The 27,987-nt window shown below is 49.7% G+C and overlaps 4 protein-coding genes across 4 annotated transcripts in view; 3 read left to right on the forward strand and 1 right to left on the reverse strand.

The window, feature by feature from the left end:
* LOC108095821 (titin) overlaps window positions 1-21,592 on the forward strand; it is a 40,675-nt gene extending 19,083 nt beyond the window's left edge. Inside the window, exons 4-8 of the mRNA XM_017197100.2 lie at window positions 10,230-10,268; window positions 11,272-11,469; window positions 11,525-11,779; window positions 11,901-19,854; window positions 19,927-21,592. Of these exons, the coding sequence (XP_017052589.1) occupies window positions 10,230-10,268; window positions 11,272-11,469; window positions 11,525-11,779; window positions 11,901-19,854; window positions 19,927-20,029 (8,549 nt within the window). The 3' untranslated portion in view covers window positions 20,030-21,592. The remainder of the gene's footprint in view (window positions 1-10,229; window positions 10,269-11,271; window positions 11,470-11,524; window positions 11,780-11,900; window positions 19,855-19,926) is intronic.
* Window positions 21,593-21,948: 356 nt separating this feature from the next.
* Window positions 21,949-23,158, forward strand: LOC108095815 (beta-1,4-galactosyltransferase 7). Its single transcript, XM_017197088.1, has 3 exons — window positions 21,949-22,150; window positions 22,215-22,830; window positions 22,890-23,158. The coding sequence occupies exons 1-3, from the start codon at window positions 22,054-22,056 to the stop codon at window positions 23,137-23,139; spliced, it is 963 nt and encodes a 320-aa protein (XP_017052577.1). The 5' UTR covers window positions 21,949-22,053; the 3' UTR covers window positions 23,140-23,158.
* Window positions 23,144-23,689, reverse strand: LOC108095816 (ER membrane protein complex subunit 6). Its single transcript, XM_017197089.1, has 2 exons — window positions 23,473-23,689; window positions 23,144-23,417 (listed from the first exon to the last, which is right to left on the reverse strand). The coding sequence occupies exons 1-2, from the start codon at window positions 23,603-23,605 to the stop codon at window positions 23,209-23,211; spliced, it is 342 nt and encodes a 113-aa protein (XP_017052578.1). The 5' UTR covers window positions 23,606-23,689; the 3' UTR covers window positions 23,144-23,208.
* Window positions 23,690-23,909: 220 nt separating this feature from the next.
* LOC108095814 (nuclear hormone receptor HR96) lies at window positions 23,910-27,963 on the forward strand. Its single transcript, XM_017197087.2, has 6 exons — window positions 23,910-24,922; window positions 24,991-25,047; window positions 25,112-25,944; window positions 26,946-27,155; window positions 27,209-27,421; window positions 27,485-27,963. The coding sequence occupies exons 1-6, from the start codon at window positions 24,262-24,264 to the stop codon at window positions 27,683-27,685; spliced, it is 2,175 nt and encodes a 724-aa protein (XP_017052576.1). The 5' UTR covers window positions 23,910-24,261; the 3' UTR covers window positions 27,686-27,963.
* The last annotated feature ends 24 nt before the right edge of the window (window positions 27,964-27,987 follow it).

Consider the following 27,987-nt stretch of genomic DNA (forward strand, 5'->3'; position numbering starts at 1 on the left):
ATCCACCATCCAATAACCAGCACTCCAGCCCAGCACAGAGGTGCCTGCATTGAGGCATTCATTCTGGCATTGAGGCATTCTGGTATTCTGGGTTCTTGGAATTTTCATTAACACATGTCCGAAACCGTGCGGCTGCATATGGAAATGGATCTCTGACAAAGGGGAAATAAAGTGGGAAAGAATTCTCTTTGTGAATGGGCTCGGCGGAAAAGATGGAGAGCTCGAAAGCCCATGGTGTTTTGGGCATGGGCCGCCCCGCCGGGGTTTCTCACCTACTTATTGATTATTACACACAGTCACAAATCGGTAACACTAACAAGCCGGGCCAACAACAAAAAAAAAGCGGCCTAATGGACTCCGCTCCTCCGCCTCTCGAATCCCCACTCCATTGGGTTTGATGAACTCCGGCTGGGTGAGGAGAGTTTCCCAGCAGGGTCCGGTAATTGAATTGTTCCATTATGGAATTTGAGCATGACTCAACAGATACAGATTTGTATCTTGGACTATCCAACAAGTTCTAACTCCTCTGACAGCCGCGAGCCATAAATCAATGGAACTAACGCGAATGTCGAATGGCATATAGGTATTCCTCTTCTCGGATATTATATATCATATAATAACGAGTACTTCACAACAAGTGGCATTTGCGTCACAACAAAGAGCAGCTCCGATCCAACGATCCATCGAATGATCCATCGATCCATGCCAATTGTTTGCGCAGCCATCAACTCAGATATCCGAAACGATTCAAGGGGTTATGCAATTTCAGCTGGCCCTCAAGTTCGAGCCTTAATTCAAGCTCAAGGTCGGCAGAGGAGCTAGCAAAAAATAAAAGTAAATGAACATCTTCTTACCAACCGGTAGCCGCCACACATTATCATTATTTTATAAGCCACGAAGCGACGACGCCAATTTCAATTTGGCTCTGGCTTGGCAATTTTATCTTGTATTTTTTTGCTCGATGGGGCGTTTTCATCAATCAACTTCGAACGTGAGTTCGTTTCTTGTTTTTCTCATGCTTATTAAAGAATCGTTGGGGGGAATATAAAAAAGAAGAGGAACACCTGCTCCCCAGAACATCAGCTCCTCTGATCGGCCAGATTCCCCCTTTTTTTGACACCTACACCGTCCAACGAGATGCGATGGTCAGTGAACCCTTCGCTATCCGATTCCGCCACTCGGATGGATTTTATGCCAATGGGCCGGCAGTTTTTGTGATTTCTTAATTTATAACCAATTACAAAGGCATTAGTGCGCCGCACGAAGATCTTCAATATTTTTGTTTATTGCGCATATAAATCGCCGCTTTACGGGGCCCATCTCTATTTCTATTTTTATGGCCGTTTTGCGGAAGCATCCAGCTCCACTCCGAGTTGGAGATTAGAGCCCTGATGCGATGATGATGATGTTTCGCCGATGTGCCTAATTAGCTTGTATTAGCCGAACGGCCAGAACTTCCAGCCAGGAAGAAACTTCAAGACTTTAAGACTCTAAGAGTCGAAGAGTCTAAGAGTCGAGGTACACAACAGGTACACATCATTATGGTTTGATATTAATTGCACGACCCGCTGATGTCATCAGCAGCATCGCCATCATCTCCATCATCTGGCGGGGCCCTGGGCATCGCAGTTAATCAAGATCCCGTCATCGTCTTGGCCACGCGCATATAATTAACGTTTCTGCCACGGACCAGGTTCAATGTCAAGTGGCCAGTTGGTGGATCAGTTGGCCAGTGGCCATTGGTAAGGCGGATCCGGCTTATCGGGCTTATCGCGCTGAAAGTGCCAACGGTTTGCCGGGTTCCACACTCCGCCTCCTCGTAAATACCTCTTGTATCTGCGTATGCAAACACCCATTCCACACTCCACACACAACCCATTCTACAATCCATACCCCATCCTCAGCCACATCCACACACAATGTTGGCTGGGCAAACAGAGGAGAACCGGCCGAAAGTCGCTGACCATTGACCGATATGGCCAAGATGGCCGGTGGCTCTGATGGCCAAGATGTGTTGGCCGTTTGCGTGGCTGAGGAATTTCATAGCCACTTAGAGAACAAGTACGCCAGCCGGAGATCACGAACTTGCGGGCCAACCCGCTCGAACCTCCTCCGCCGAGAACGAGTCTCCCTGGGATTCTGGCCTCTGGGTTCCCCAGTAACCAGTAACCAATAACCAATAACCAACAACCAATATCGTATCCAATCCCCCGATCGAAAATCCCGCGATGTCAAGACTCCCGAACGTGAGAGATTCGCCAGTGGGGCGGTGAAACTCTCGACGGTGACACAATTAGAGAATCCCGCCCATCGTCAGTTTTTCCCCCGACTCCCGACTCCCAAGCAGCCAGGCCAATTGACTCTTGGCCATAAATAAGCATTTATGCTTAAGACTTTCGCTTCACTTCGTTTCGGTATGCATCACTTGGCCCAGCAAAGTCGCCTCCCCCAGATTTTCAACTATTTGTCAAAATCGCACGATGTGAAGCCAAATCTGAGCTGTGACTGATGCGTTACACTCTAAGAAAAGTATTTAATTATAATTTATTTTCTAAATAAATGTATCACTTAACGGGATTTCTCATTAAACATTCTTTACATTTTTATTAGCTATAACCCTTTTATTTTCTTTTTTTGCTTATAAATAAATTAATAAATTATCTTATTGCCGACTTGCGTTCTTTTTGCTGAGTGTTCCTACTAAGTCGCGTTCCCAGTTGATATGAAAAATTGACCATGGACTCGAGACACTCATAAAAGACACATTTGTTCGGCTTAAATGCCCGTTCGCAGAGCCACTTAGTTTGCGCTGATCCAACCCACGCAACCAAAAGCCGCATTTAGAGTCTCTGTTCTTTTTGTTGAGGGGGCGAGGGCAATGACCACGCCGCCAAAGGGCCGCCGAGATCTGGTGCCTCAATTCCGAGTTCCGAGTTCCAAGATCCGAGATCCAAGAGCTGCGCTGCACTTGATTCTCCAATTAAATGGCCAGAAGCCGAAGCCAGAAGTCGGAGCAGCGTGTGAACCAGAAATCGGAGGCGGAAGCCGAGGAGCTCGGAGGGAGGAACCCAGAACCCAGAAGCCAAAAGGCAGGAGGCAAGTGGCAAGAGGCAGTCAGCAGAGTGGCAGGCAGCTCTTTCTGATTTTATCAGCTTTAAATTCCCGACTTCCTGCGACAAGGTCGGGGGCTAATTTCACTTAAGTAAATAAGCTTTGCGGTTAACTGCCGGCAATTTGAAGTGTGTAACGGTAAGGTTTCCACATAGAGATTCACATTCCCAACACCCGAATACCGAAAACCGATTCAGTAATCCCAAAACCAAAGCGAAAACCCAAAGCAAATGGAAGAATTACAATTGCAATTACACAATTTGGCTATTAACGCCTCGGATTCGTGCACCTTTCACCTTGACAATGAAATGGTTTCGCCGATGATTGCTGTAATTCCCATTCGGCAGGGGCGAACCCACAGTGCCAGTTCGAGTTGGAAATGCAAATGAATATCTCGCTGTTTAGTAGAGCAAAACGCCGGCTCAACTCGACCATACGTAATACAATACAACTCGAGATTTCTCATGACGATATACAGAGAGAGAGATACAGACACCTCTACCATATAGTGGAGTCTACAATCCGTAGATATAGCTGTGGATGTGGATGCCATAATCATGGCTCATATTATGTATGCTGTTTCTTCACTGCTGCTGCTGCTGGTATTTCCCTATTATTGTTCGATGTCATTGAACTTGAACTTGTCGTGGTGGTGGCCGGCTATTTTAGCGGCCAGTTGGCTATTTCTGTTTTGGCCTTTTATGCAGTTGCCCGGCGTGAGTATGCTAATTCGGATTTGTATAACACGTTGCCTGCCGGTCGGAAAACGTGTTCGAAATGTTAATTAAACGGCAAACAGCGCCGGCTTTTATTCATATTTATGGCAATTAGCAGCCCCCTGACCCAATTTGCCATTTTGTCCCTGCTAATTGCCGTTTATGACGGGCGTGGAGCTGGAACCAACTGGGTCCGAGCGGATTCAGAGGGATCCGTACGTTCGGAGGGAACTGCTCCCTCTGCACCCATTGCAACTAGGCTCTCAATTAGACATTCCGCCTGGCGCCAGTGGCTAATCGGCGTCTAAGTTGGCCAGCACGCTAACAAGCCCAGAGACAAGACAATGATGGCCAACTGATGGTGATGTAATGGAGACGCAGACGGACATCGGACATCGGACAGACTGACTGACCAGTTGGAGGTTTCGGTCCGCTGGATGCCCAGGAGCTGCACTGGGAAAGAGAATTATGGGTGTTCTTGGTGGGTTTTTCTGTTTTTTAAAGTAGATTATTAAGTTAGAAACTATCAGAGGGAGATCGGTTTATAGTCGGGATTAAATGAATGGATCAGAAACAACTCCCAATTTGTAGAAACTTTCTTAAGGAGATTTTAAAACAACAAGGGAGCTAAACCGTTGAGAAAATATTCTTTAATGAACTCTTTTTCATTAATAGAATGTAAAATTATTTCTTACGAAAATTGAAAGCTCCATAGTTCTTATTAGTATTCTTGTTATACTGACGGCTATCATTTATTTCAAGAACTCCAAGTACCTGTACGACACTCTTGTTTAAGAAACCTCGACTAATCCTAGTGTAGCAGACACGACTAACAAAGTTGGCGTGCTAGAATTCATTTTGACACTATTGAGTCGAGCTCTCCCCACAGAACTGATGGTAATTAGCGGCGACGGGAAAGATGGCAAGAAGAGCGATCTCAATCGCAGGTGCAATGACTCGGGCGCCTGGGAGCGTTCTCTTTCGATTGTGTAACCCTAGCCCTAGCAGCTAGCCCTACTAGCTAGCCCTAGACCATAGACTACAGACTATAGCCCTGTTCTAGCGCCCGGCGGTGGGGTTCAATCAACCCAGCTGGCACCTTTACGCATGGCAACCTCAGACGGACCAGCTCCCCCCTCAAAGAACCAAGTGGAGATCCGAGTGGAGTCTCCGTCTCCGATCCGATCCCGTCTCCAACTCCGAGACGGGTCATGCCAAGTCAGACGCTCTCGCCTGAACTAATACTTTGTATAATTATCGCTTTGCCGATCTGCAGCACATGATGTATGGAGTGCCCGTGCGAGCTGGCTGCCTTTGCCTTTGCCTTTGACGTTGCCATTGGCGTTGCCTTTGGTTTGGGCCATTGGGTTTTATGGCTTTCGGCTTTCTTCTCTGGTTTTTACTAGTGGGACAGAACACGCAGGTTTCCGCAACCAGAACTTGCAACCTGGAACAGATGATAGAACTTAGAACCTAGAACTAAGAACCTGGAACTCTATCTCCGGTGTCCGATCATTAGCTAAATGCCGGCGTGCCAGCGTGGGAGGAGATACCTTAAGCGAGATACAGTATCTGGCATACTGATTACCAAATGCCAGATACAAATCGCCGGACCGGAGAGAAGGGAAGCTCAGCGAGCAATTAGCTCTTCGAGTGGCACTTAATTGAATCGCAGGAAGGACTCCGTCTCCGAAACGTGAGACTTTTTTCCACTGCAAATTAATAAAAACAGTTACGCATGCGCGCGCAGTGGAAAACTCGTTGTTCGCTGATTGTCGGGAAAACTGGCGAGGCATCCATCACCTGTCCATCCAGACTCTCAGCTCCCCAGCTTCCAGAACCGAGCATCCACTATCCAGTATCCAGTATCCCGCATCCGTATCTGCTGAATCTGCATCGGAATCTCCCGTTGCCCCGTCGGTCGAGCCTATTATTTTGGCAATTGCTGTAATCAATTCGCTGTTATCAATAACAGCTAGCGGTGTAATAATTGAATGGGAAGCGCAGCGAACTCGACTCCTCCCATCCGCCGATTGGGGCCATAAGAATTTGTCTAAAATTGCGCAAACAAAATTATGATATATTTGCCCGCACCAATAGCAGATCGGTGATCGCTGATCGGTGATCGCCATCAGTTCTTAACATAGCTCCCTGTGATTAGCCAAAGTCGGGGGAAAACCTGACAGACAGGCGGACGGATTGATTGCTGGCGGGATGGCCAGGAGGGTGGGGCCTTCATTAAAGCCATGCAGGGGCCATCAAAACTGGGAACACATCAGAACGGAGACAGGACACTCGGGGCCCTAAGGAAACCCTCTGCAGAAGTGTAGAACTGTGGGAAAGAATGCTATAAGCTCGACTCCTCCCTTAACTGCTTAATTACAGCGCCCAAGGCCAGACTCATTATTATCTATTAAGCAGTCAGGGATGCTAGTTCCACCAGCAGGCTGGTAAAATGGCAAGCTGGCCAACTGACAAACTGACAAACCAACGAAGCTGACTCTCTAATGACATCGGGATCGGGTAAGGCAACAGCCATAAATATGCATATGAGATGGGCTCGAGGAGCTGCTGAGCCCGCCTGCAATTACAATGTCCACATATTCTCCTACAGAATAGGCCTCGGAATAGTGCTCGTCCTAGCCGATATTGCCCTAGCCTTGGTAATTGTTTCATATGCACGCCGGCAGCAGCAACAAGAACAGAACAGCTAAAGCAACAGCCTTCGACTGGTGCAATTTCATGGCATCCCCAGCTCTAGTCTCTAGTCTCCAGTCTCATCTCCATCTCCATTCCATTCCCGGCATCATGACCATCGGGCATAATTTACTTAGAAGGAATCATGGCCTGGGCAGCCGTCCTCCAGTTTGGTAATAAAACACAGCGTCACGCCAAGGTAGCGCCCTAGCCAGAAAGCCATCTTCCACTGGATAGCCATCCAGCCATCTAGCCAGCCTTGTTTTTTTTTTATCCACCAGCCTGCGCAACTGCGTCCAATTTGGCCGCAATCGAGGAGGAGCAGCAAAAAGAAGGAGCTTCGATGTCTACATTGCTACCTTGTCGCCGACATAATCATGTTAAATTACTCGCAAATTCATTTGGCAGTGAGGAGGAGGCCGCTTTTCAGTTGCAGTTTGCATTGTTAGGGCGCCTGCCGATGTTGCTAGTTGCCCGCTGATGTTGCTAGTTGCTGCTTGCCAGTTGCCAGTTGGAAGTTGCAAGTTGCAAGTTGCAGTTGCTGCCTGGCGGCTGCTTTCAGCATTGATGCATGGACATGATACTGGGACTGGGAGCTGGGAGCTGGGACTGGGAGCCCAGGCTCCAAGTTGTTAGCTTGTCGCTCACTCCATATTGATCTGCTCGGCATTATGGAAATTATGTGATCAAGGCCGGGGAAAATGGAAATTGTTTCTGCGATGGAAATTGGCGGGCCAGAGGAGTCTGGCAATTACAGATCGATTTATTGCTCCTCTGCCCAGGGGAATTGTTTCTCCTTTTCTTTTTTTTGGGCTGCATCTAATTAGAAGCCAGATAAACGCAGGCGGGCTGGGTGAGAAATCGCCAGAAGACCCAATCGCACTCCTCCTATTCCAGCTCTTTTTTCTCTTTTATTTTTTTTTATTTTTTGGTTCTTGAGAGGTGGGTGTGGTCAAGAAGTTGCTGATGTTGCAGCTGCAGAATAGCGGTAAACAAAAAGTAAAGACCAGGAAAAAACGAGGCAACGACGACAACGCATTTGGGGACAACAAGCCGGCGAAGATTTGTGTTTATTTTGTAATCTCTGAAATATTTGTGGCATGGCAAATATTTTCGCTGCATCGCCTGCATTTCCGCATGGCCAGAAGTTGGCCAGAAGTTCGAGGCTATCAACGAGGAATATTTGGGAAAAGGAAAACTTCCACTTTTTTTAAGGCATCTGCAACAGGCGGCGAGTCCACCTACAGCACTAAATAATAAAGCGTAACCAGCAAAAGGCGTGCCTCGCTCGGAATCTCTCCTCAGTTTTGGTTTTAGTTTTTAGTTTGGGCCATGGGACCCACTAACTTGGCCAGAACCGGCGAGCCGAGCCGAACCGAGCCTTATGGTCCCAGAGCACCTAGGCCTACTTATGTAAGTGAGGCTGCCAGTGCTTGTGGCTCGTATTTTATGGTTTGTGTACACATTTTTGCACACATGCGCGCCGGGTCGTTCAACTTGTTGTTCCACCGCTCCATGGCCATGGTCAGGTGGGTGGGGAGTGGGGGGCAGACGGAGGTTCCGGGTGGAGCCGTAGAAGGAGGTGGAAGAGGAGTTGGAAGAGGAGGAGGAGCGGAGGCGGTGCGCGCGCGCTTTCCTAGAATAAACAAAATGCACGACTCGGCCAAGAGCCGCCAACAACTTTGGCTTTTTCTTTGGCTTTGACTGCCTGAGCACACGAAGAAGCCGAGTTGCTGCTGTTCCACAGAGAAAAATAGTTAAATTAAATCTGGAAATCAGAAAAACCATTCAAATCGAGACAATATATTGCCAAAAGTAAGGCGGAAACCCTTTACCCTGAATGATAAACTTCAATGTAAATGAAAAGCATTCCAGTTCATAAGTAAAAGTAAAGTTGTCTTAGTAGCTTATTTTCTTCATAGGTTCTCTCCTTTAAATAAACATAAATCCAAATTTATATAAACCTCAACTCACCTGTTCCCCTTTTTTGCTGAGTGCACTGTTGTTGCATCCACATCAACACCAGCAACATGCCGCATCGGCAGCAACTTGGCTGACTAACTGACTGACTGACTTCTGTTTGTTGGACCGACACGACCATGTTTGATGTGTACCACAGTCGTCATTATCATTATCGTCATCATAATCCCCGCCAGCCAGCCAGCCAGGGAGCAGCTCAGCAACTCGGCAACTCGGCAACTGGGCAACTCAGGCGTCTCCTCCGATCGCAATGATGATGTACGAGTATATGTGGCTTGTTTTAGTTGTTGCACTTGCGCGGCGCAAAATTGTTGCATAAGTTTGCATTACAAGGCGGTCTCGCGGCAACTGGGGATTGTCTTGGCTTACTGGCTTGCTATTTCTGGCTTACTGGCTTGCCAGTGTGCTGCTGCTGGCCACATGATTGACTCCCATTGCCAAGTCCACGGCCAAAATCTCCTCGAGTTTCCCGCTCGAGTGGCAGTGGCAGAGGTAGAGGCTCCCTCGCCGGCAATCCTTAACAGTTAATGTGTGAATTTTTATGCGTTGCCAGGAACGGTCGTGTTGTTGTTCTTACCGCATAAAATGTAATTTACATCCGTTAGCTTCGAGTGAGCTGGAGCCACCAGCCACCAGCCACCATCTCCTCCGCCATCTCCCGCCGCTTCGAAATTGCTACTCTGATTTGTGGCTGCCGTTCGGAGTCGGGAGTCGCGAATCGCGAATCGCGAATCTGGGTTCTGGATTCTGGATTCTGCACTCTGGATTGTGGACTCTGCATTCTGGATTCTTCGGTCTCGGCCAAATTCATGCTTATGAGCACTTGCCGTTAGGATTTTCATTGTTGTTTCGCCTGCAATTTGTTGCCAAATTGTATGGGCCAGATCGTCCGTGGCTTCGACTTCGATTTAAATGTGGAGTCATCTCGGTTTGTCGGTTCTCGATTCTCAGTTCTCCTCGGTGCCCCGAGAAGTATGCGGAAATTAAAATGTGAAATATTCGAGAAATTGTCAACCCTTCAACCAGACGCAATTAATCAAAGTTGCGGCCGCCGGTGGCAGCAATTCATAAAACAGCAATTTGTCAAATCATTTCTGCGGCAACAAGTGGCAGCCACAGCAGCAACAAGTTGGCCTTCCTGGCCAACTGTCAGCTTAGACAATTTGTTTGAGCCATTTTTCCAGGGGGAATCAAGCAGAATAGTGTGGGACACACGCAGGCAGCTTTCTTGGCCATTTTTCCTGGATTTTGTGATGCTGTTGTTGCTGGCTGAATGTTGGATGTTGCAGCCGGGCTGCATTTTGATTACGTGGTAATAACACGTTGCACGCACACAAAGCCAAAGCCAAGATGCTGCTGTTGCTGTTGCAATTTGGCGTTGCTCTTGGCTTTTAGACCCTGTTATCACGCCGGACAAGGCTATCAAGGCTAGAACTACCTAGAAAATATAAAAATAGCAAGATAGGATAGAAAAAGAAAAGAAAACCTGGCCTACGCAGTTCCCCGGCCAATTTCAATTGCATGCTGGCACAATTAGAGTTCGGCATTCGCGGCAGTGGATAAATTAATTTACTATGGTCATGGCGATGGCGATGGCGATGGCGATGGCGATGGCAATGGCTAACGGATATGGCCATCGTAAAATTACCGTCGCAGTGGGGGAAACACAGCGAGTATGGCATTTAATTAAATAATAAAGATTCCTTCCACCATCTCTCATTGCAGCCCCGTTGCAGGAGTACACGGAGATCCAGCAGTATTCTGGTAAGTCGAAAAACCGAAGTCGAAGGCCTGAAAGTCGGGAGCGTGGAAGCTGAGCTGATTAACTGGCGGCCATAACCATCGGAGGAGCCTAATAAAAGTGCATTCAGTTCGGTTTTATGCTGATTACATTTTCCCCCAACAATGCGGAAGAGAGCGATTTATGGGGCTCCGTAGTACGAATATTTGCTTTCAGTTCGTTACGTTACCTTACTTGCTCGTTATTAAATCGCTGCCATAAAAGAACGTTATCGATTCGGCGGCGGCGTTTCCTAAATGGCTAATTAGCCAGCCACTTGTCGTAAGCCGCTAATCGGGGCCCAATTATCGGGCCGATCGTGGCCATAAAGCCGCATTAGCGAGGTGTGAAGCCAAGACAAACGGAAACACAAAAAGCGAACATAAAGCGCTGCCTTTTTACGAGTTATGCTGGAGACGTGAGGCGGAGACCCGAGCTCAAGCTCTGAGATTTCAATCAAAAAGTGGTCTAGCCACGGCTCACAGGGGCAGTGGACGAAGGAGGGGGAACTCAACGTGTTAATGATGTGAAATTTATTGCGGGTGGACGTCACTAAATTAGGCAGCCAGTCAGAAACAGAAGCAGAAGCAGAAACACTGGACACACGACGTGCGCATATTTTAAGACAAACGACAAACGACTCGAGCGACAGTTGACTTTTGTTTAACGACACTGATGAGCAATAAAATTTGTCTATAGCCGTCTATATAGCACGTATATACGATTATTATGACAAGCGACTGGCGCTAAGCCGCCGATTTATGGCCCAAACCAGCACAGTGGCACAGATCGCGGGGGAAAAAGCCAAATGCGAAATGCGAAATGCGAAACGAGCGTATTGTGGATGGCCCGCTTGCATAACTAATAACTGGAATCCATTAGCTTTGGAGGAGAGCGGCATTGTTTCGGGGGACTGGGCTTTCCCAGGCTGCGGCCCAGATTTCCACAGCTCACTCTCGAATTTCCCTATTATTTCTATTCTTACAGAGGGCTGCTACTACAACTATGCGCACTACCAAGAAGGCGATCGCATCATGACCAATGAGCCGTGCCTCAACTGCACCTGCCACAACCGCATGCTGATGTGCTACCTGCGCGTCTGCCCCTTCACAAAGCCCATTGGCCACGACTGCATCGTGGAGAAGCGGGAGGACCAGTGCTGCCCCATCATCACCTGTCCCGAAGGTGAGTTAGCAGCTAGCAACTGGATTAGGTTTCCTTTAACTTCCTTTTTATTTAGTCCCAGTGGATGTGCCCTACCACTCGCCGGAACCCGGAACCGAGCTGAGCATCCCCGAGAAGTTCGGCTGCAGCATCGAGGAGAAGTTCTACCCGGAGGGCGCCCAGGTGCCATCGAACCCCAACAAACCCTGCGAACTCTGCTACTGCATCAACAACCAGACCAAGTGCGTCATGCAGGAGTGCACGCTCCACGTGGACGGCTGTCTGCCCATCTACAACAAGGGATCCTGCTGCCCAGTGCGCTACAGTTGCGGTGAGTCTTTACCAGAAGATATATTCTAAGAATCAATTGGAGAGAAGCTTGAATGGCTTATACCTCTGATTCATTCAACTACTTAATTCAAATACTTACAATTTCTGTTTACCCTTCACAGACCATGAGAACGAATTGGACTTTGTGGACCAGTCGACCACCACGACCACCACCACAGTGCGTCCCACCACCGGCTTCATCCTGGAGAGCACAATGACCCCGCCAACCTCCACCGACTGCATCCACGACGGCGAGGTCTACGCCGACGGAGCCTCGCTGAAGGGCAAGAATGCCTGCGAGCACTGCTACTGCATGCGAGGAGATATTGTGTGTGCCGTCCAGGAATGCGAGGTGCCCATGATGGCAGCCAACGGAAAGTCCTGCCGCGCCATGCCCGCCGCCGAGGGAGAGTGCTGCCCGAGCAACTACGTCTGCGAGGACGACAGTGCCACCACCGAGATCGTTGAGGTCACCACTGCTGAGGGAGTTACTTCGGCGCCGGCCAAGGGCATTCACGCCGAGATTCCCAAGGAGGATGTGGATCTGCAGGAGCACATCGACGACGAGGAGAAGGACCAGGGCAAGGACAAGGAGAGCTCCACCGACATTCCATCCGCCGAACTGGGAAGCGGAGAGGTCGAGGACGAAGAGGAGGAGGGCAAGACCACCACCTCCACCACGGTTGCTCCTGAACGAGTCACGGACGAGAAGGACTTCTCCTTCGAGCCCGAATCCTCCACCGCTGGCATTGCCTCCGACTCCAGGATCGATGTGCCATCCTCCACCGAGGACACCAAGGAATCCGCCACCGAACCCGCCGAATCCGCAACTCCAGAACCAGAGGGCAGCGGCGAAGAGACCAAGCCTGCCGAGATTCCCGAGAAGGATGTCACCGAGGAGGAGTTCATCAAGGTCAGCACTTCCGCTCCAGCCAAGGCCAGTCCCGAAGAGGAAGTGGTCAAGGCCACCACCTCGTCGCCAACGGAAGAGGAGGAGGAGGTTAAGCCCACGTCGGAGGGAACAACTGCCGGAGAGGAGGAAGAAAGCAAACCTTCGGAGGAGGGAAGCGGTGAGGAGGAAAAGGATGTCAAAGCCACAGAAGCCCCAGAGGAATCCGAAGAGGAAGCCAAGCCCACTTCCACTCCAGCGACAAGCGATGAAAAGGAGGAGGAGGAAGCCAAGCCCGCTGAGGGAAGCGGTGAGGAGGAACAGGAAGCCAAGCCCACTGCCGCTCCCGAGGGAAGCGGTGAGGAAGAGAAGGATGCGGAGCTCAAGCCCACTTCTGCTCCAGCGGCAAGCGAAGAAACCGAACAGGAAGCCACTTCAGCTCCCGCCGAAAGCGAGGAACCCGAGGCAGGCAAGCCCACTCCAGCTCCATCTGCCACCGATGATGTTGAACCACCCAAGCCCACTGAATCCGCCGAGGAAGCTAGCAGTGAAGGCGAAGAGGAAATCGTCAAGGCAACCACTCCTGCTGGAGAAGCATCCAGTGAAGGAGAAGAGGAGATCGTCAAGGCAACCACACCTGCTGGAGAAGTTCCCAGTGAAAGTGAGGAGGAGATCGCCAAGGGAACCACTCCTGCTGGAGAAGCTTCCAGTGAAAGTGAGGAAGAAATTGTCAAGGGAACCACGCCTGCTGGAGAAGCTTCCAGTGAAAGTGAGGAAGAAATTGTCAAGGGAAGCACTCCTGCTGGTGAAGCTTCGAGTGAAGGAGAAGAGGAGATTGTCAAGGGAACCACTCCTGCCGGAGAAGCTCCGAGTGAAGGAGAAGAAGAGATTGTTAAGGGAACCACTCCTGCCGCAGAAGCTTCTAGTGAAGCCGAAGAGGAGATTATCAAGGGAACCACTCCTGCCGGAGAGCCTAGCAGCGAAGGAGAAGAAAGATCCACTATTGCTCCTAGAACCGAAATCAAGGGTCACAAACAACCAGAGTCTGCCACAGAATCTCCCGCGGAGGATGAATTGGTCAAACCCACATCGCCGGTCGCTGAAACCGAAGAGGAGACCATCAAGGTCACCACACCTGCCATTCCCAGTGAAGATGTCAGTTCCGAAGAGGAGATCGTTAAGGCCACCACACCAAAGAGCTTGGAGGACAAGCCTGAGGCCGCCGAAGAGTCTACCGAGTTGCCAGCTGAAGAGGAAGATATTGCCAGTCCAACCAGCGCTCCACCCATCGCCTCCTCTACTGAAGGAGTCCAGGAAGCTTCGGAGGAACCAAGCACCAGCGAACCTGCTCGGGCTGGCGACAAAGAAGAAGGCGCCGTCACCGTGCCCACTCCCGAGAAGGATGAGCAAGAGTCTGGAGAGATCGAAGAGGATGCCACCGAGTTGCCAATCGAGGATGCTGTCAAGAGCACCACTGCCAAGACCCCAACCACCGAGAAGGCCGAGGAGGAGTCCTCCACCGAGTCTGAAATCGAGACAGCTACCGACAAACAGGAGGTTCCAGAAGCCGAGCCCACTGACAAGGACCACAAGAAGGAGGAAGGTGAGCAGGCAAGCACTGAGCTGCCTGCCAAGTCAGATATTCACCCACCTGCCGAGGAGACTGAAGCCTCCACCAGTAAGCCGGAGACCAGTGATGAAGCCGCTACAGATAAGCCAATCCCTGTTTACCTGCCACCTGCCGGAGCAGAGGATTCCACGAAAGTCCAGGTACCAGCCACAGAATCCCCAGTCGAAGAGAAACCATCCAAGCCTGTGGAGACCACTTCAGAGTCCCAGGATGTCCCGTCCAGCACTCAAGCCTCAGTCGACGATCGCAAGGACATCGATGTGGAGAGGACCACCCTGCCACCGAGTGGCGAGGATCAGAGCTCCGTCTCGGAACCCCTGCCCGCCATGGATCTGCCCGCTGTTATTCCTGGCGAGGGCGACTGCCTGGTGGAGGGCAAGACCTATGCCAACAACTCCATTGTCCCAGCCACCGCACCCTGCGACGTGTCCTGCAGATGCATCAGCAGCCTTGTGGCCTGCCAGCAAATGGAGTGCAAGTTGCCGGAGAACCCGGAGAAGTGCACCGTGTCTGCGGATCTGGTCGATGGCTGCTGTCCCACTTACGTCTGCGATGAGAGCACCGAGAGTGCCGAAAAGGAACAGGAATCCACTGCCAAGCCCGATGACAAGATCGACGAGGATGTCTCCGAGATCAGCACCGAGGAAGTTCCCAAGGATGTCATCATGCCTACTGGCATTACTGAGCAGCCTCTTTCTCACGTCAAGCCCGACGAAGAGATTCAGCCGGTGACCTCTGTTCCTTCGCAGGATGAGGAATCCACGACTTCCAAGACTGAAAAGAAACCAATTGATGAGTCTGAAGAGGATAAAAAACCAGTTGATGAATCCGAGGAAGACAAGAAACCAGTTGATGAGTCCGAAGAACATAAGAAACCAGTTGAAGAATCTGAAGAGGACAAGAAGCCTGCTGTCGAATCTGAGGAGAAGGACAAGCCTGCTGTCAATGAAATCGAGGAGGAGACCCAGAAACCTCTTGAGAAGGAACCCAAGCCCGAGGACAAGAAGAAGATCGAGGGAGAATTCGTGTCAGCCACTGAGCAACCGGAGGCTTCTACTCCCTCCCAGGTGGACGAGGAATCCGAGAAGGAGACTGAAGACAAGCTGGCCACCACTTCTGCTCCAGTTTCTAGTGATGAAGAGCTCAAGCCGGTCGACGAACAGAAACCCACTGAGGAAGAGGCTATCCCTGCCAGCACTGCTCAACCCGAAAAGGAGTCACCAGAGTCCTCTACTGAACTGCCAATTGCTGATCTTGACAAGAAACCGGAGGCGGAGGAACCTGCTCCAGCCACTGAGGCCCCTGAGTCCGATAAGATTCCCGAAGCTTCGACTGCAGCACTTCCAGCTGGAGAAGAGAGCGAAGAATCTGTCGAAATCACGACCGCTGCTCCATCGAAGGCTTCTCCCTTGGATGAAAAGGAAACTTCCGGTGAGGAAGATATCGTTCCTCCCATTTCTGTGCCCGTTGAAAGCGAAGTTGAAATCGGAACCGAGAAGCCAGACGTGCACGGACCACCTCTACCCACCCTTGCTCCCAGTCAGCCAGAGAAGAAACCAGTCGAGGAGGAGTCCTCCACTGAAATCAGTACCGAACCAAGCGCTGAAGGAGAGAAGGAAACCTCTGACGAGAATGAAATCGAGGTCGTTGCTACTCCTGCTCCTGCTCCTGTTGAATCTGCTGATGAGGACAAGACCCCAAGCACCGACAAGACTGTCGAAGCCGAAGAGAAGGCCACCACGGTTGCTCCATCTGTTGGCGACGAGGAGGAGGGCAATCTGCCCAAGCTGCCCCAGGATATCTTTGAAGAGGAACTGCCTGTCGCTATCACTACTTCTGCTCCCTCGAAGGAGGAGGCTGAACAGAGGCCAGTTGAAGAAGGACAAAAACCAGTCGAAGAAGAAGGGAAACCAGTCGAGGACGAAAAGAAACCAGTTGAAGAGGGACAGAAGCCCGTTGAGGAAGAGAGCTCCACAGCTACTTCTGCCGAAAATGAGGTCGAGCCTGAATCTGATCGCGCAACCACTGTGGCTCCTGCCAGGGATGAGTCTGCCGAGCCTTCCACTGGAGCTCCTGCATCTGATGATAGCAAGGAAACCCCTGAAGCTGAAGTACCCACAACTGTTTCCCCTGCTGATGAGAAGATTCCTTCCAGCAGTTTTACTCCTGAAGAGGAGCCTTCTTCTGCCACTTCTGCTCCTGTTGCCAAGCCGGATGAAGATGTAGAAAAGGAAACCGAAAGCGCCAGTGGTATTCCTGAATCTTCCTCTGAGGAGGACAAGGAAACATCCACGGATCAGACTCCATCTCTTTCTGCCGAAGAGAAGCCTGAAGCTCCTACCAAGACTCCAGAGGAGGCAGAGGAATCTGTTGAGGTCACCACCACGCGAACGGCCGCCAATGAAGTGCCCTCTATCCCGAAACTGCCTGAGGAAGTCCTTGCTGAGATTCCGTCACCCTCTACCGAGACCGGAGTCAAACAGGAAGCGGAAACTACTGCTGCTCCAATTGCTGACCAGAAGGAACCTGCTGTTACCTCGATCCCGTCTGCTGAAATCGACCAGGAAGCCACCACAGTTTCTTCCATCTCTGAGAAGGATGAGAAGCCGACTGAGGAAGAGAAACCAGTGGAGGAGGAGAAACCAGTGGAGGGGGAGAAGCCAACTGAGAAACCAGTGGAGGAGGAGAAACCAACTGGAGAGGAGCCATCTGAGGAAGAGGAGAAGGAGAAGCCCTCGGAAGAGGAGCCATCTACTGAGGAACCTGCCAAGATTGCCAAGCCAGAAGATAAGCTTGAAGCTAAGCCTGCTTTCACTGAAACTCCCGAGGAGGGATCCACGGAATCGTCTGAGGAAGTTGAACCATCGACTGAAGGAGCTGCTGATCAGAAGCCCGAAGACAAGCAGCCCTCATCTACTGCCCAGTCGCCAGTTGAGAAGATTCCCGAAGCTTCTACCGAGCTGCCAATTGAGGATGCCGACAAGGTCACAACTGTTGCTCCTGTTGCCGCCGATGAAGCTACCGCAGCTCCATCTGACGAAAAGACTCCCTCCGAGGAAGAAGAGAAGACTCCTTCAGAGGAGGACGAGAGCCCAGAAGCTACTACTGCCTCTCCTCAGGCTGTCGGAGATGATGACACCAAGAAGTTACCAGAGGTGGAACCATCTTCCACTGAAGCTGAAGACAAGAAGCCCGTCGACGAGAAGGAGACTGAAGAGAAACCTGATTCTACTACCCATGTTCCTGATCTCGCAGAGGGAGCTGTTTCTTCGACCACTTCTGCCCCAGTTGCTGGTGAGGATATCGAAAAGGAGGTTGAGGCCACCACTGCCTCGCCTGTCGAGGAACAGGAGGAAGAAGAGATCAAGCCGACCGGCGCTCCAGCTGCCGAGATTCCCGAACCATCCGAAAAGGAGCCTGCACAGGATGAACAAGAAGTGGAGGTCACCACCAAGCCAAGCAGCGAAGAATCTGACGAACAGCCCATTGATGAGACTGTCGCCGCGACATCTGGACCGGTTGAGGAAGCTTCCACAGCCGCTCCTGCCAAGGAGGAATCCAGCACTTCGCCTCAGGAGAAGGATGAAGTTGAAATCACCACAGCTGCCGGCCCAGCTTCGCCTGCTGTTCACGATGAGGACACCAAAGAAACCATCACTGAACAACCTGTTTCTGATGAGAACGAGGTGCCTGCAACCCAAGATGAAACCAAAACTCCCATTGATCTGGCTACCGACTCTCCCGTCGAAGAAGAAGATAAGGAACAGGACAAGACTGAGGCTCCAGTTGCACCCACAACAGTCGCTCCTGCCACATCTGCTGCTGATTCTACCACTCCTTCTGAGGGTGTTCCTCCTGCCCAGGAGATCGACACCAAGCCCATGGAGGAGGTCATGTCCCAGACTATTGCACCCCACGCCGCCGATGAGTCTGCGTCCACATCCGCCGAGGAGGAAGACCAGTCTCCAGTTACTGTGTCTCCTCAGGATGCTGACAAGACTCCAGTTACCGCGGCTCCCGAGGATTCGGACAAGACTCCAGTCCCAGAGGCTCCCGAGGATGCTGATAAGGCTCCAGCCACAGTTTCTCCCCAGGATGCTGACAAAACTCCAGTTACTGGAGCTCCTCAAGATGAAGACAAAACGCCGGTCACAGTGGCTCCTGAAACTGCTGACGAAGTCCCATCATCAGTATCTCCTGTGGATGACGAGAAGACTCCTGCCACTGCTGCTCCCGTGGATGATGAAAAGGCACCCGCCACTTCAGTTCCCGTGGAAGAGGAAGAGATCCCAGCTACCCAAGCTCCAGTTGATGACGAGAAGATTCCCTCTACTGCCGCTCCTGTGGCTGATGACAAGACTCCTGCTGGCATTGCTCCAGTTGCCTTCGATGTGGAGCCAAGTACCGAGAAGCCTACCACTTCGGAGGATGTTGGTGAAGAGAGCACCGAACCTGCTGTCGATGATGCTGAGGATACCACTGATGCTGAGGACACTGCTGATCCTAAATTGAGGCCACCCACTCCCGCGCCTGCTGTTCCATCGGAGTCGCCAGTCACCGACGCCGATATTGTGGCCGAAACCGCAACTTCAGAGGTTGAGAAGGAGGTGCCTGAAAAGGAGGTTCCAGAGAAGGATGTGGCAGAGAAGGAGGCGCCAGAGAAGCAGGCACCCGAGAAGGAGGTTTCCACCGAGCAACCAGAATCCGCTGACGAGAAGACCACACCCGAGCCAGTAGTGAAGCCCAGCTTGGATTCCAGCGAGGAGGGCGAGGAATCCGTGGAGTCTGAGGAGGAGCACGCTGCAGTCACGGAACCAACCGACAAGCAGGACGAGAGCAAGGAGACTGAGGAGGACGCCGAGAAGAAGCCCGAGCCGGAGGAGCCAGAGGAGCCTGCTGTGGTGTCCGAGATTACTCCACCAAGCGAAGAGGCGGTTCCCACAACTGGCCACCCACTGTTCCCACACCTGCCAAGCAGCTCCACCAAGGCACCATCCATCGTGGACCGCGTTGGCGAAGAGGACGAGGAGAGCACCACAGTGAAGTCGAGTGCCTCCAGCACCACAGAGGCGCCAGTTTCCACGACGACGGTGGCCAGCCAACAGCAGCAGCCCATCACCCCACCGCCCTACGGCCACGCCCCCGAGTACGAGGATGAGTACGACGAGGAGGAGGTCTTCGGACCCGGCACCTGCCGCTACGCCGGCAAGCTGTACGTGTCCGCCCAGCAGATCCCACGCGACGATCCCTGCGACTTCTGCTTCTGCTTCCGAAGCGACATCATCTGCCTGCAGCAGTCGTGCCCGCCACCGATCGCCGGCTGCCACGAGGAGCCCATCTCCGGCTTCTGCTGCCCGCGCTACGAGTGCCCGGTGTCTATGGCCGCGGTGCTGAACATCACGACGAGCACCACCACGACCAGCACCACCCTGCCGCCCCACTTCCTGCACTATTCGCACGGCGAGGCGGTCAAGCACACCGGCTGCCTGATCAACGGCCGATCCTACCGCGTTGGCGAGCAGATCGAGTCGACGAGCGGTCCCTGCATCAGCTGCACGTGAGTATTAATCATTAAATTATATATTAAATAATCTATTTAACCTATTAACCCTTTCTTAACCCCAATCAGTTGCGGCGGCGACGGCAAGATGAAGTGCGATCCCCAGCAGTGCGTGCCCGAGCCCACCATGCAGCAGGTGATGGCCGCCGTGGCGTCGGGACGCAAGAGATGAACCACCAGCCATGCTCACTAAATATAATTTAACTAATTCTTAAGCACTGCAGACAACAATCACGAACCGACGAAAGAAACCAGCCCAGATCGCACCACTCGCCAACTAGCAGCAATAGCAATAGAGACCACCACTAGAAATCGGAAAAGAAAGAAAAGAAAGAAATGAAATGGAAAGGAAATGAAATAGGAAATCGGATAAGAATAGGTGCCCCAAAAGATCAGATGCAATAGTCTTACTTTCGGTTTGCCGACACTCGCACTCTTTCAATTACGCCCCACTTGTTTCGGATTAGGTTACGGTGACGAAGCAACCAGTGATATTGTACTGTATACATAGTATAGGTGCAATTAATTTAGACGCGCTCACTTAAAACGATTACTTATTCGTATGTGTACTAGTATTGGGCTTGTGACCCTAGTGACAGGACATATAGCCACCACAGCAGCCGACGAAGCGCGTGCCTTGTAAGGTCGTTCATTGTGCCCGCCGCCATACAATCGCTTTCAGGAGACTCTCAAGCACCCCCGTAAGAAAATGAAACTATAGCGAAGATATTCCGGAACCGGATCGCAATCAATGGCGTTACGAAGCCACGGCATTCGGCCGCCGGACCGGACTCTACACCCACTTGCCCCGTCCGTCCGGTGGCTCACTCTTCTCCAATGCGCTTTTATAGTATTTTAGTCACCTTATTTTTTAAACATTATTATTTTTGTGTATAATTGTTGCTTCTAGTCTTCTTTTGTTGCAAGAGCAACGGAATCCGCCTGTAACACGCGCACAACCCGATCGAATCAATCAGATCAGATCGGACAAGTTGAATCAAATTGAGTTGAGTTGAGTTGAGAAACTGTATCTTCTACGAACTATTCCAAGCTTTTATACTTTTATATAAAAAAAAACAAACAATACGTGTAGAGTGGAGAAACGAACGAACTAGTTTTTATAGCAATTTTACAAACGAACGCACGAATTGCATAGTTTTAACGGATTGAATTTGTACTTTGCCCGCTGCGCCTGCGCACTAAACGTGCGTCTGGTGCAAATGAGGTGGCCAAACCGTAGTCTACATAGAATTTTTAGATCAACTGAAACTGAAACGGAAACGGAAACTAAATACGGAACCGAAAAAAAAACACTGTCGGCTATGGCTACTGCTCGACTGACTGAAAATCGCACAGATCGGAGAGGAGTTACCTTTGTAAACTATTTTTTTTAACCGCCAGCTGCCGCGCTGGTGATTACTTTATTGGTCGTAGCATATAGAACGGAACGCCCGGATCTTCAGTCACTTGAGCCTTAGCAATACGCCGGAATCTTGAGGCGTCTCAACCACGCCGACGGATACGAACATCAATTAGATTTATATAATCTCTAAATATAGTTTTAGCCCTAAGTATTTAATTTTAAAAATAAATAAATAAATTTTAATTTAGATCTTATTTATTTGATATGTCTTTTAAGAACAGCTCTTGTGTTTCCATACCTTATCATAATTTATGTGCAAGCTATTCTTTGTAATCTAATAAATAAATACAACGCTTTTTATTGAAATGTAAATCGATGATTATTTATTTGAGAAACCTTATTGTGAGATCGATCGGTAAGCATTTCACGAATAATTTCTAATTTCTAATACATAATTTCTTTCACGAATAATTTACGGATAATTAACGGCAAATTATGAGAAAGAAAGTAATTTAAATATCAAAAGTTGTTATGCTAACTTGATGCACATGATTATATGGTACTTATTTAATTTAGGAAATGGGAAATAAAATATTAATAAGATAAAGTGCTTTCAGCTCAATATAGCTTAAAAAACCGTTATTACCGTCTATCGTTTTCCAGAACAATCGATTGTTTAAAATTATCGAATAGTCGATAATAAATGAACGTAGGGTATTATTTTGTGCAGCAGCGTTCACACTACCAGCCGGCAGCTAAATAGTTTATAACTTTTTCCGCCTATGGCCTGAATCCACTCGAACCACTGAAACTTTAAATCTAGGCTGCCCCAAATGGTGAATATATCCACCATTAACTGGCTCTTCGTCTGCGGCCTATCCTTCTGCATTGGCGGGATTGCCGTGCTCAGCTTGATGCCACTGGGTTCGGGTTCGTATTCAGCTGAAATATGAGGACCGCTAAAAATACTGACCGGGAACTGCTCTTTTTATAGACTGCGTATGCCCGCTTTCCAACCCACTGGCCAAGTTGGCAGGTGCCGTATCAGGAGGAATTGCAGTACAGAAAGAGCCCTCCGCGGAGAAAAGTCACCATGACCACACCGGCTCTGTTCACAAGATGGCACTACTCGTTCCGTTCCGAGATCGATTCGAGGAACTCCTCCAGTTCGTGCCGCACATGACAACCTTTTTGCGACGTCAAGGTGTCGTTCACCACATCTTTGTGCTGAACCAGGTGGACCGGTTCCGCTTTAACCGCGCTTCCCTTATCAACGTGGGCTTTCAGTTTGCCAGCGAGGTGTACGACTATATAGCCATGCACGATGTGGATCTGTTACCCTTAAACGACGATCTGCATTATGAGTATCCTAGTAGTCTGGGTCCGCTGCACATCGCCGGACCAAAGCTTCACCCCAAGTACCATTACGATAACTTTGTTGGTGGAATCTTACTGGTGCGGCGGGAGCACTTTCAGAAAATGAACGGCATGTCCAACCAATACTGGGGCTGGGGATTAGAGGACGACGAGTTCTTTGTGCGCATCCGGGATGCAGGGCTCCAGGTGACGCGGCCACAAAACATTAAGACTGGCACAAATGACACATTTAGGTAAGTTCTGCTCTCCATGCCACAGATCAATAAAATTATTTTTCGTTTTTATTATTCAGCCATATCCACAATCGCCATCATCGCAAGCGCGACACACAGAAGTGCTTCAACCAGAAGGAGATGACCCGTAAAAGAGACCACAAAACGGGTCTGGACAACGTGAAGTATAAAATACTCAAGGTGCACGAAATGGTCATCGACAAGGTGCCGGTGACCATTCTAAACATTTTGCTCGATTGTGATGTTAATAAAACGCCGTGGTGCGACTGCTCCGGAACGGCAGCGGCCGCCTCAGCGGTGCAAACCTGATAGGTTGTGTTAAACCAAAGATCCTATGTTTATTTCGCTATATCAATGTTCGAATTGTAAATGCTCTATTTAATACACATGCACCATGCCGTAGAGGAATGTCCAGAAGAGCACATAGGTGCAAAGGCCGCCCATGAACTGGTTGGTCAGCAGATTCTGGCGGTTGATGAAGAACTTGCGCCACTGGGTGCCCGACTTTAGGAGCACCAAAATCCATAGCACAAAAACGGACAGAAAGTAGAACAGGAAGCCCAGGGTTCCACTCAATCCCAGAATACCTGCCAATTGAGAGATGTTAACTCAGCTGATCCATTGTAAATTGAGACCAATTACCCGCAGCACAACCCGAGATGGCGGCCATCGATGTGCGGCAGTATTCCACGGCGGATATGTTGTTCCGGATAGCACCCTCGCTATACGCGATGATCTCTCCTGTTTTCGACTGCGTGGTCTTCACTCGGTTCATTTTAATAGATTAATTTATATTTTAACTTCTAGCAAAAAAAATCCGGCTGTGAACTCCGATAGTAGTTTCGATAGGCAGTGTGGGGAGGCGATGACTATTCACAAAAAATAATTGATGCATGCCACAATTATAATACAATATTTAATCAAGGCTAGTTTAAGTTTATAAGGCTTAATAATACTATGGTGACTTATATTAAAACTAATATACCGAAAATGTGTCGAAAATAATTTCAAATAATCAACCCTTATCATATTTTCTCAGTGCATATGTGCTCATATTTCCGTTAAATGCCTCATAATTGTGTTAGCCATTCGCCCGGGCACGTCGCTTGTTGTTATTGGGATCGGGCTGGAGCCCTCGGACGGACAGTAATTCATTAAAATATGTGGTGATAACGCGAGCTGCCGAATTCTGCGTGCGATTCGTGCGTTTGACGTGGGTACTAACTAACTACTATGCTGTCGCGCCAACACCTGTTTTGATTCGCGGAGTTCCTGCCCCACATCACATCACACCACAATAACAACACCACCCACCCAGTTCCTCCTCCTTCTTCTCCCCATCCGCCAGCCACCAGCTGCTCCACCAGCAAAAAGGCAATTAAAAAATCAATCAGAGGGCCCCAATTGAAAGCTGCTGCCTCCTCCGACGACATGTCGCCGCCGAAGAACTGCGCGGTGTGTGGGGACAAGGCGCTGGGGTACAACTTCAACGCGGTCACCTGCGAGAGCTGCAAGGCCTTCTTTCGGCGTAACGCCCTGGCCAAAAAGCAGTTCACTTGCCCGTTTAACCAAAACTGCGATATCACAGTTGTCACCCGGCGGTTCTGCCAAAAGTGCCGCCTGCGAAAATGCTTGGACATCGGAATGAAAAGCGAGAATATTATGTCCGAGGAGGACAAGCTGATCAAGCGACGCAAGATCGAAACGAACCGGGCCAAGCGACGTTTAATGGAGAACGGCACGGATGGCAGCGATCCTGATGGCGGCGATGACCACAAGGCACCGGCGGACAGCAGCAGCAGCAACCTGGAGATGTACTCCGGCTCGCAGGACTCGCAGAGCTGTGGCTCCGTGGACAGCGGGGCCAACGGGTGCTCCGGCGGGCAGACCAGTTCGTCAGGCTCACAGGTTAATCCGCTGCAGATGACGGCCGAAAAGATCGTTGATCAGATCGTATCTGACCCGGATCGGGCCTCGCAGGCCATCAACCGGCTAATGCGAACACAAAAGGAGGCTATTTCGGTGATGGAGAAGGTGATCAGCTCACAAAAGGACGCCTTGAGGCTGGTCTCGCACTTGATAGACTACCCGGGTAGGTAGCTTTTAAAGGTAGATAATGTGACCCCCTCCGCTAACCCTGACCCCTTTGACTCGTTATAGGTGACGCCCTGAAGATCATTAGCAAGTTTATGAACTCGCCCTTTAATGCGCTGATAGGTATATATAATTTTATCCATACATATATGTGCATTACTTATTCGTACAACTCCTCAATCAACAGTATTCACCAAGTTCTTGAGTTCGCCCACCGACGGCGTGGAGATTATCTCAAAGATAGTCGACTCGCCGGCGGACGTGGTGAAGTTTATGCAGAACCTGATGCACTCGCCGGAGGACGCTATCGACATCATGAACAAGTTCATGAATACGCCGGCGGAAGCCCTGCGAATCCTCAACCGCATCCTGAGCGGCGGCGGAGCTAACGGAACCCAGCAGACTGCAGACCGCAAGACTTTGCTGGACAAGGAACTGGCAGCAAAGCCTAGTCCGCCGGCGGAGCGAGTGGACACCGTCATCCAAAGCATGCTGGGCAGTGGCAGTCCGCCGATCTCGCCCAATGACGCCGCCGTGGACCTGCAGTACCACTCGCCAAGTTCCGGGGAACAGCCTAGCACCTCGAGCAGCCACCCCTTGCCTTACATAGCCAACTCGCCGGACTTCGACCTGAAGACCTTCATGCAGACCAATTTTAACGACGAGCCCAGCCTAGATAGCGACTTCAGCATCAACTCGATAGAGTCCGTGCTCTCGGAGGTGATTCGCATAGAATACCAGGCGTTCAACAGCATTCAGCACGCGGCGTCGAGGGTTAAGGAGGAGATGTCGTACATGGGCGGTGGTCAATCCTCCTCCAACGGCGGATGCAGTGCCGCCGGTAGTAACAGCCAGCACCTGCAGCAGCCCATCTGCGCTCCATCCAGTCTCCAGATGGATCGCGAACTGAACGAGGCCGAGAAGATGAAGCTACGGGAACTCCGACTGGCCAGCGAGGCTCTCTACGATCCCGTGGACGAGGACCTCAGCGCCCTGATGATGGGGGACGATCGCATTAAGGTAACCAGCACCCTTCGGTATTAGCCTATCGTTCTTTCATTTATAGCTCCAACACCACGGCTTATCTAATCGGAGTGTGCTAACGGCGATATATATATATTCGACACCTGGCAGTGTATGGGCATTCGGTGATTCAGTGCGTATTTCGTTGACGGCCTGTTGGCTATGGCTACACAGTTTCTGCTGTCCCAGCAAAACGGCTCTCCCGAATGTAAACACAATTTTAAATAAGGTGCCTCGGGTTTTATAGACCAAAGAATCTTTCTGGGGTAAAATAAGTTAATTATTTTTCTCTGCAGTAATTTTCCGTGAGATTGGAGTTTAAATCGCATTCTAATCACTCGCTTTGGTCCGCCTTTGAATTTAGTTTTATTATCTGAAAGAATGTTTTTATAAGTTTGATTACCAAAATTTACCTTCAACAAAGACTCCAAACTTGTCAAAAAAATATGTAAACAAATATGGTCATTTTTTCACTAAACAAAATTTTTTATTTTAATAACTAGTTTTATCTTTATGTTGCTAGAATTGCCACCACTTTCACTAGACCTTTGATTCCTAAGCCGAAATGAATCGAGAGCATTCAGCGATGATTCACTGCTTCCCCCAATTGTGGTCTAATAAATCGAGCCACCCTAGCTTTCAGGCAATCAGAGCGTCTGGTCTGCCAAGAGCAGGGAAGACAGTGGCTTTATCAGCCTCTGGCCGCGCCAATTGTGACATTATCAACCATTATCAAGAGCGCCAGCAGGCGCTCATGAGTCTCCAGCCGTCGATTCGGCCGTTTAATGTCGCTTAGACTGTTTACAGTTTTGCGCTTCATCGCAATTAGCACATTTTCAGTATTGTTAATTAGGAAAAACGATACAATTTTGACGAAATATGGAGCAGCCAGGTGTTGGGCTCTACGATAAGCGATTGAGTCACCTTCCAGGGAGAAGCCTTTACGATTATGGCGATAATAATGGCCACCTGTGCTTTGTTTGCTTTGTCAACCACAGCCCGACGACACTCGCCACAACCCAAAGCTACTGCAGCTGATCAATCTGACGGCGGTGGCTATCAAGCGGCTTATCAAGATGGCCAAGAAGATTACAGCATTCCGTGACATGTGCCAGGAGGACCAGGTGGCCCTACTCAAAGGCGGCTGCACAGAGATGATGATTATGCGCTCTGTCATGATTTACGACGACGATCGCAACGCCTGGAAGGTAAGTTATATGGTCCGTTCGATGGAGCTTATCTAATACCAAGTGCTATACAGGTACCCCACACCAAAGAGAACATGGGCAACATCCGTACTGACCTGCTCAAGTTCGCCGAGGGAAATATATACGAGGAGCACCAAAAGTTCATCACAACATTCGACGAAAAGTGGCGAATGGACGAAAACATTATCCTGATCATGTGCGCCATAGTCCTTTTTACCTCGGCTCGATCGCGTGTGATACACAAAGACGTGATTAGATTGGAACAGGTGGGTCTCCTCTTCAATAATTTCCGACATATGTTTTAGCAATCATTTTCTTTCACTTCATAGAATTCCTACTATTATCTTCTGCGAAGATATCTGGAGAGTGTTTATTCTGGCTGTGAGGCGAGAAACGCGTTTATCAAGCTGATCCAAAAGATTTCAGATGTGGAGCGTCTGAACAAGTTCATAATTAATGTCTATTTGAATGTTAACCCATCCCAGGTGGAGCCCTTGCTGCGTGAAATATTTGATTTGAAAAATCACTAAAACTTTTTGTGTCGGGCATTTAATGCCGATGTCGACGCCGATGCCCAATGATGAATGATCAGCGAGCTATAGTTGTTGTTGTTCATGTCTGTTTTATCTGTCGCTTGTAATGTTAGATTTTAATCGAATGTGATTGTTAGATTTGCATATACTGCATAGATTTTATATTTCTACATCAAAGAGAGCATATTTAGGATACCAAGTGCAAAGCAACACAATCTATATGTAATGTACACCGTTTAACTAGTTTCCAATAAACTAAACACTGATGCAATAAATACTTCTGTCATCATTTTTAATTA

This window comes from Drosophila ficusphila, unplaced genomic scaffold, assembly GCF_018152265.1.
Source record: "Drosophila ficusphila isolate 14025-0441.05 unplaced genomic scaffold, ASM1815226v1 contig_791, whole genome shotgun sequence".
Classification (NCBI taxonomy): domain Eukaryota; kingdom Metazoa; phylum Arthropoda; class Insecta; order Diptera; family Drosophilidae; genus Drosophila; species Drosophila ficusphila.

Coding starts and splice junctions, on each gene's coding strand:
- LOC108095816 (XM_017197089.1), bottom strand. CDS start 23,605: ATGAACCGAGTGAAGACCACGCAGTCGAAAACAGGAGAGATCATCGCG. Junction 23,418..23,472: donor CATCTCGGGTTGTGCTGCGG/GTAATTGGTCTC, acceptor CTCAATTGGCAG/GTATTCTGGGATTGAGTGGA.
- LOC108095815 (XM_017197088.1), top strand. CDS start 22,054: ATGGTGAATATATCCACCATTAACTGGCTCTTCGTCTGCGGCCTATCC. Junction 22,151..22,214: donor CTTGATGCCACTGGGTTCGG/GTTCGTATTCAG, acceptor CTCTTTTTATAG/ACTGCGTATGCCCGCTTTCC. Junction 22,831..22,889: donor GGCACAAATGACACATTTAG/GTAAGTTCTGCT, acceptor TTTATTATTCAG/CCATATCCACAATCGCCATC.
- LOC108095814 (XM_017197087.2), top strand. CDS start 24,262: ATGTCGCCGCCGAAGAACTGCGCGGTGTGTGGGGACAAGGCGCTGGGG. Junction 24,923..24,990: donor GCACTTGATAGACTACCCGG/GTAGGTAGCTTT, acceptor GACTCGTTATAG/GTGACGCCCTGAAGATCATT. Junction 25,945..26,945: donor TGGGGGACGATCGCATTAAG/GTAACCAGCACC, acceptor TGTCAACCACAG/CCCGACGACACTCGCCACAA.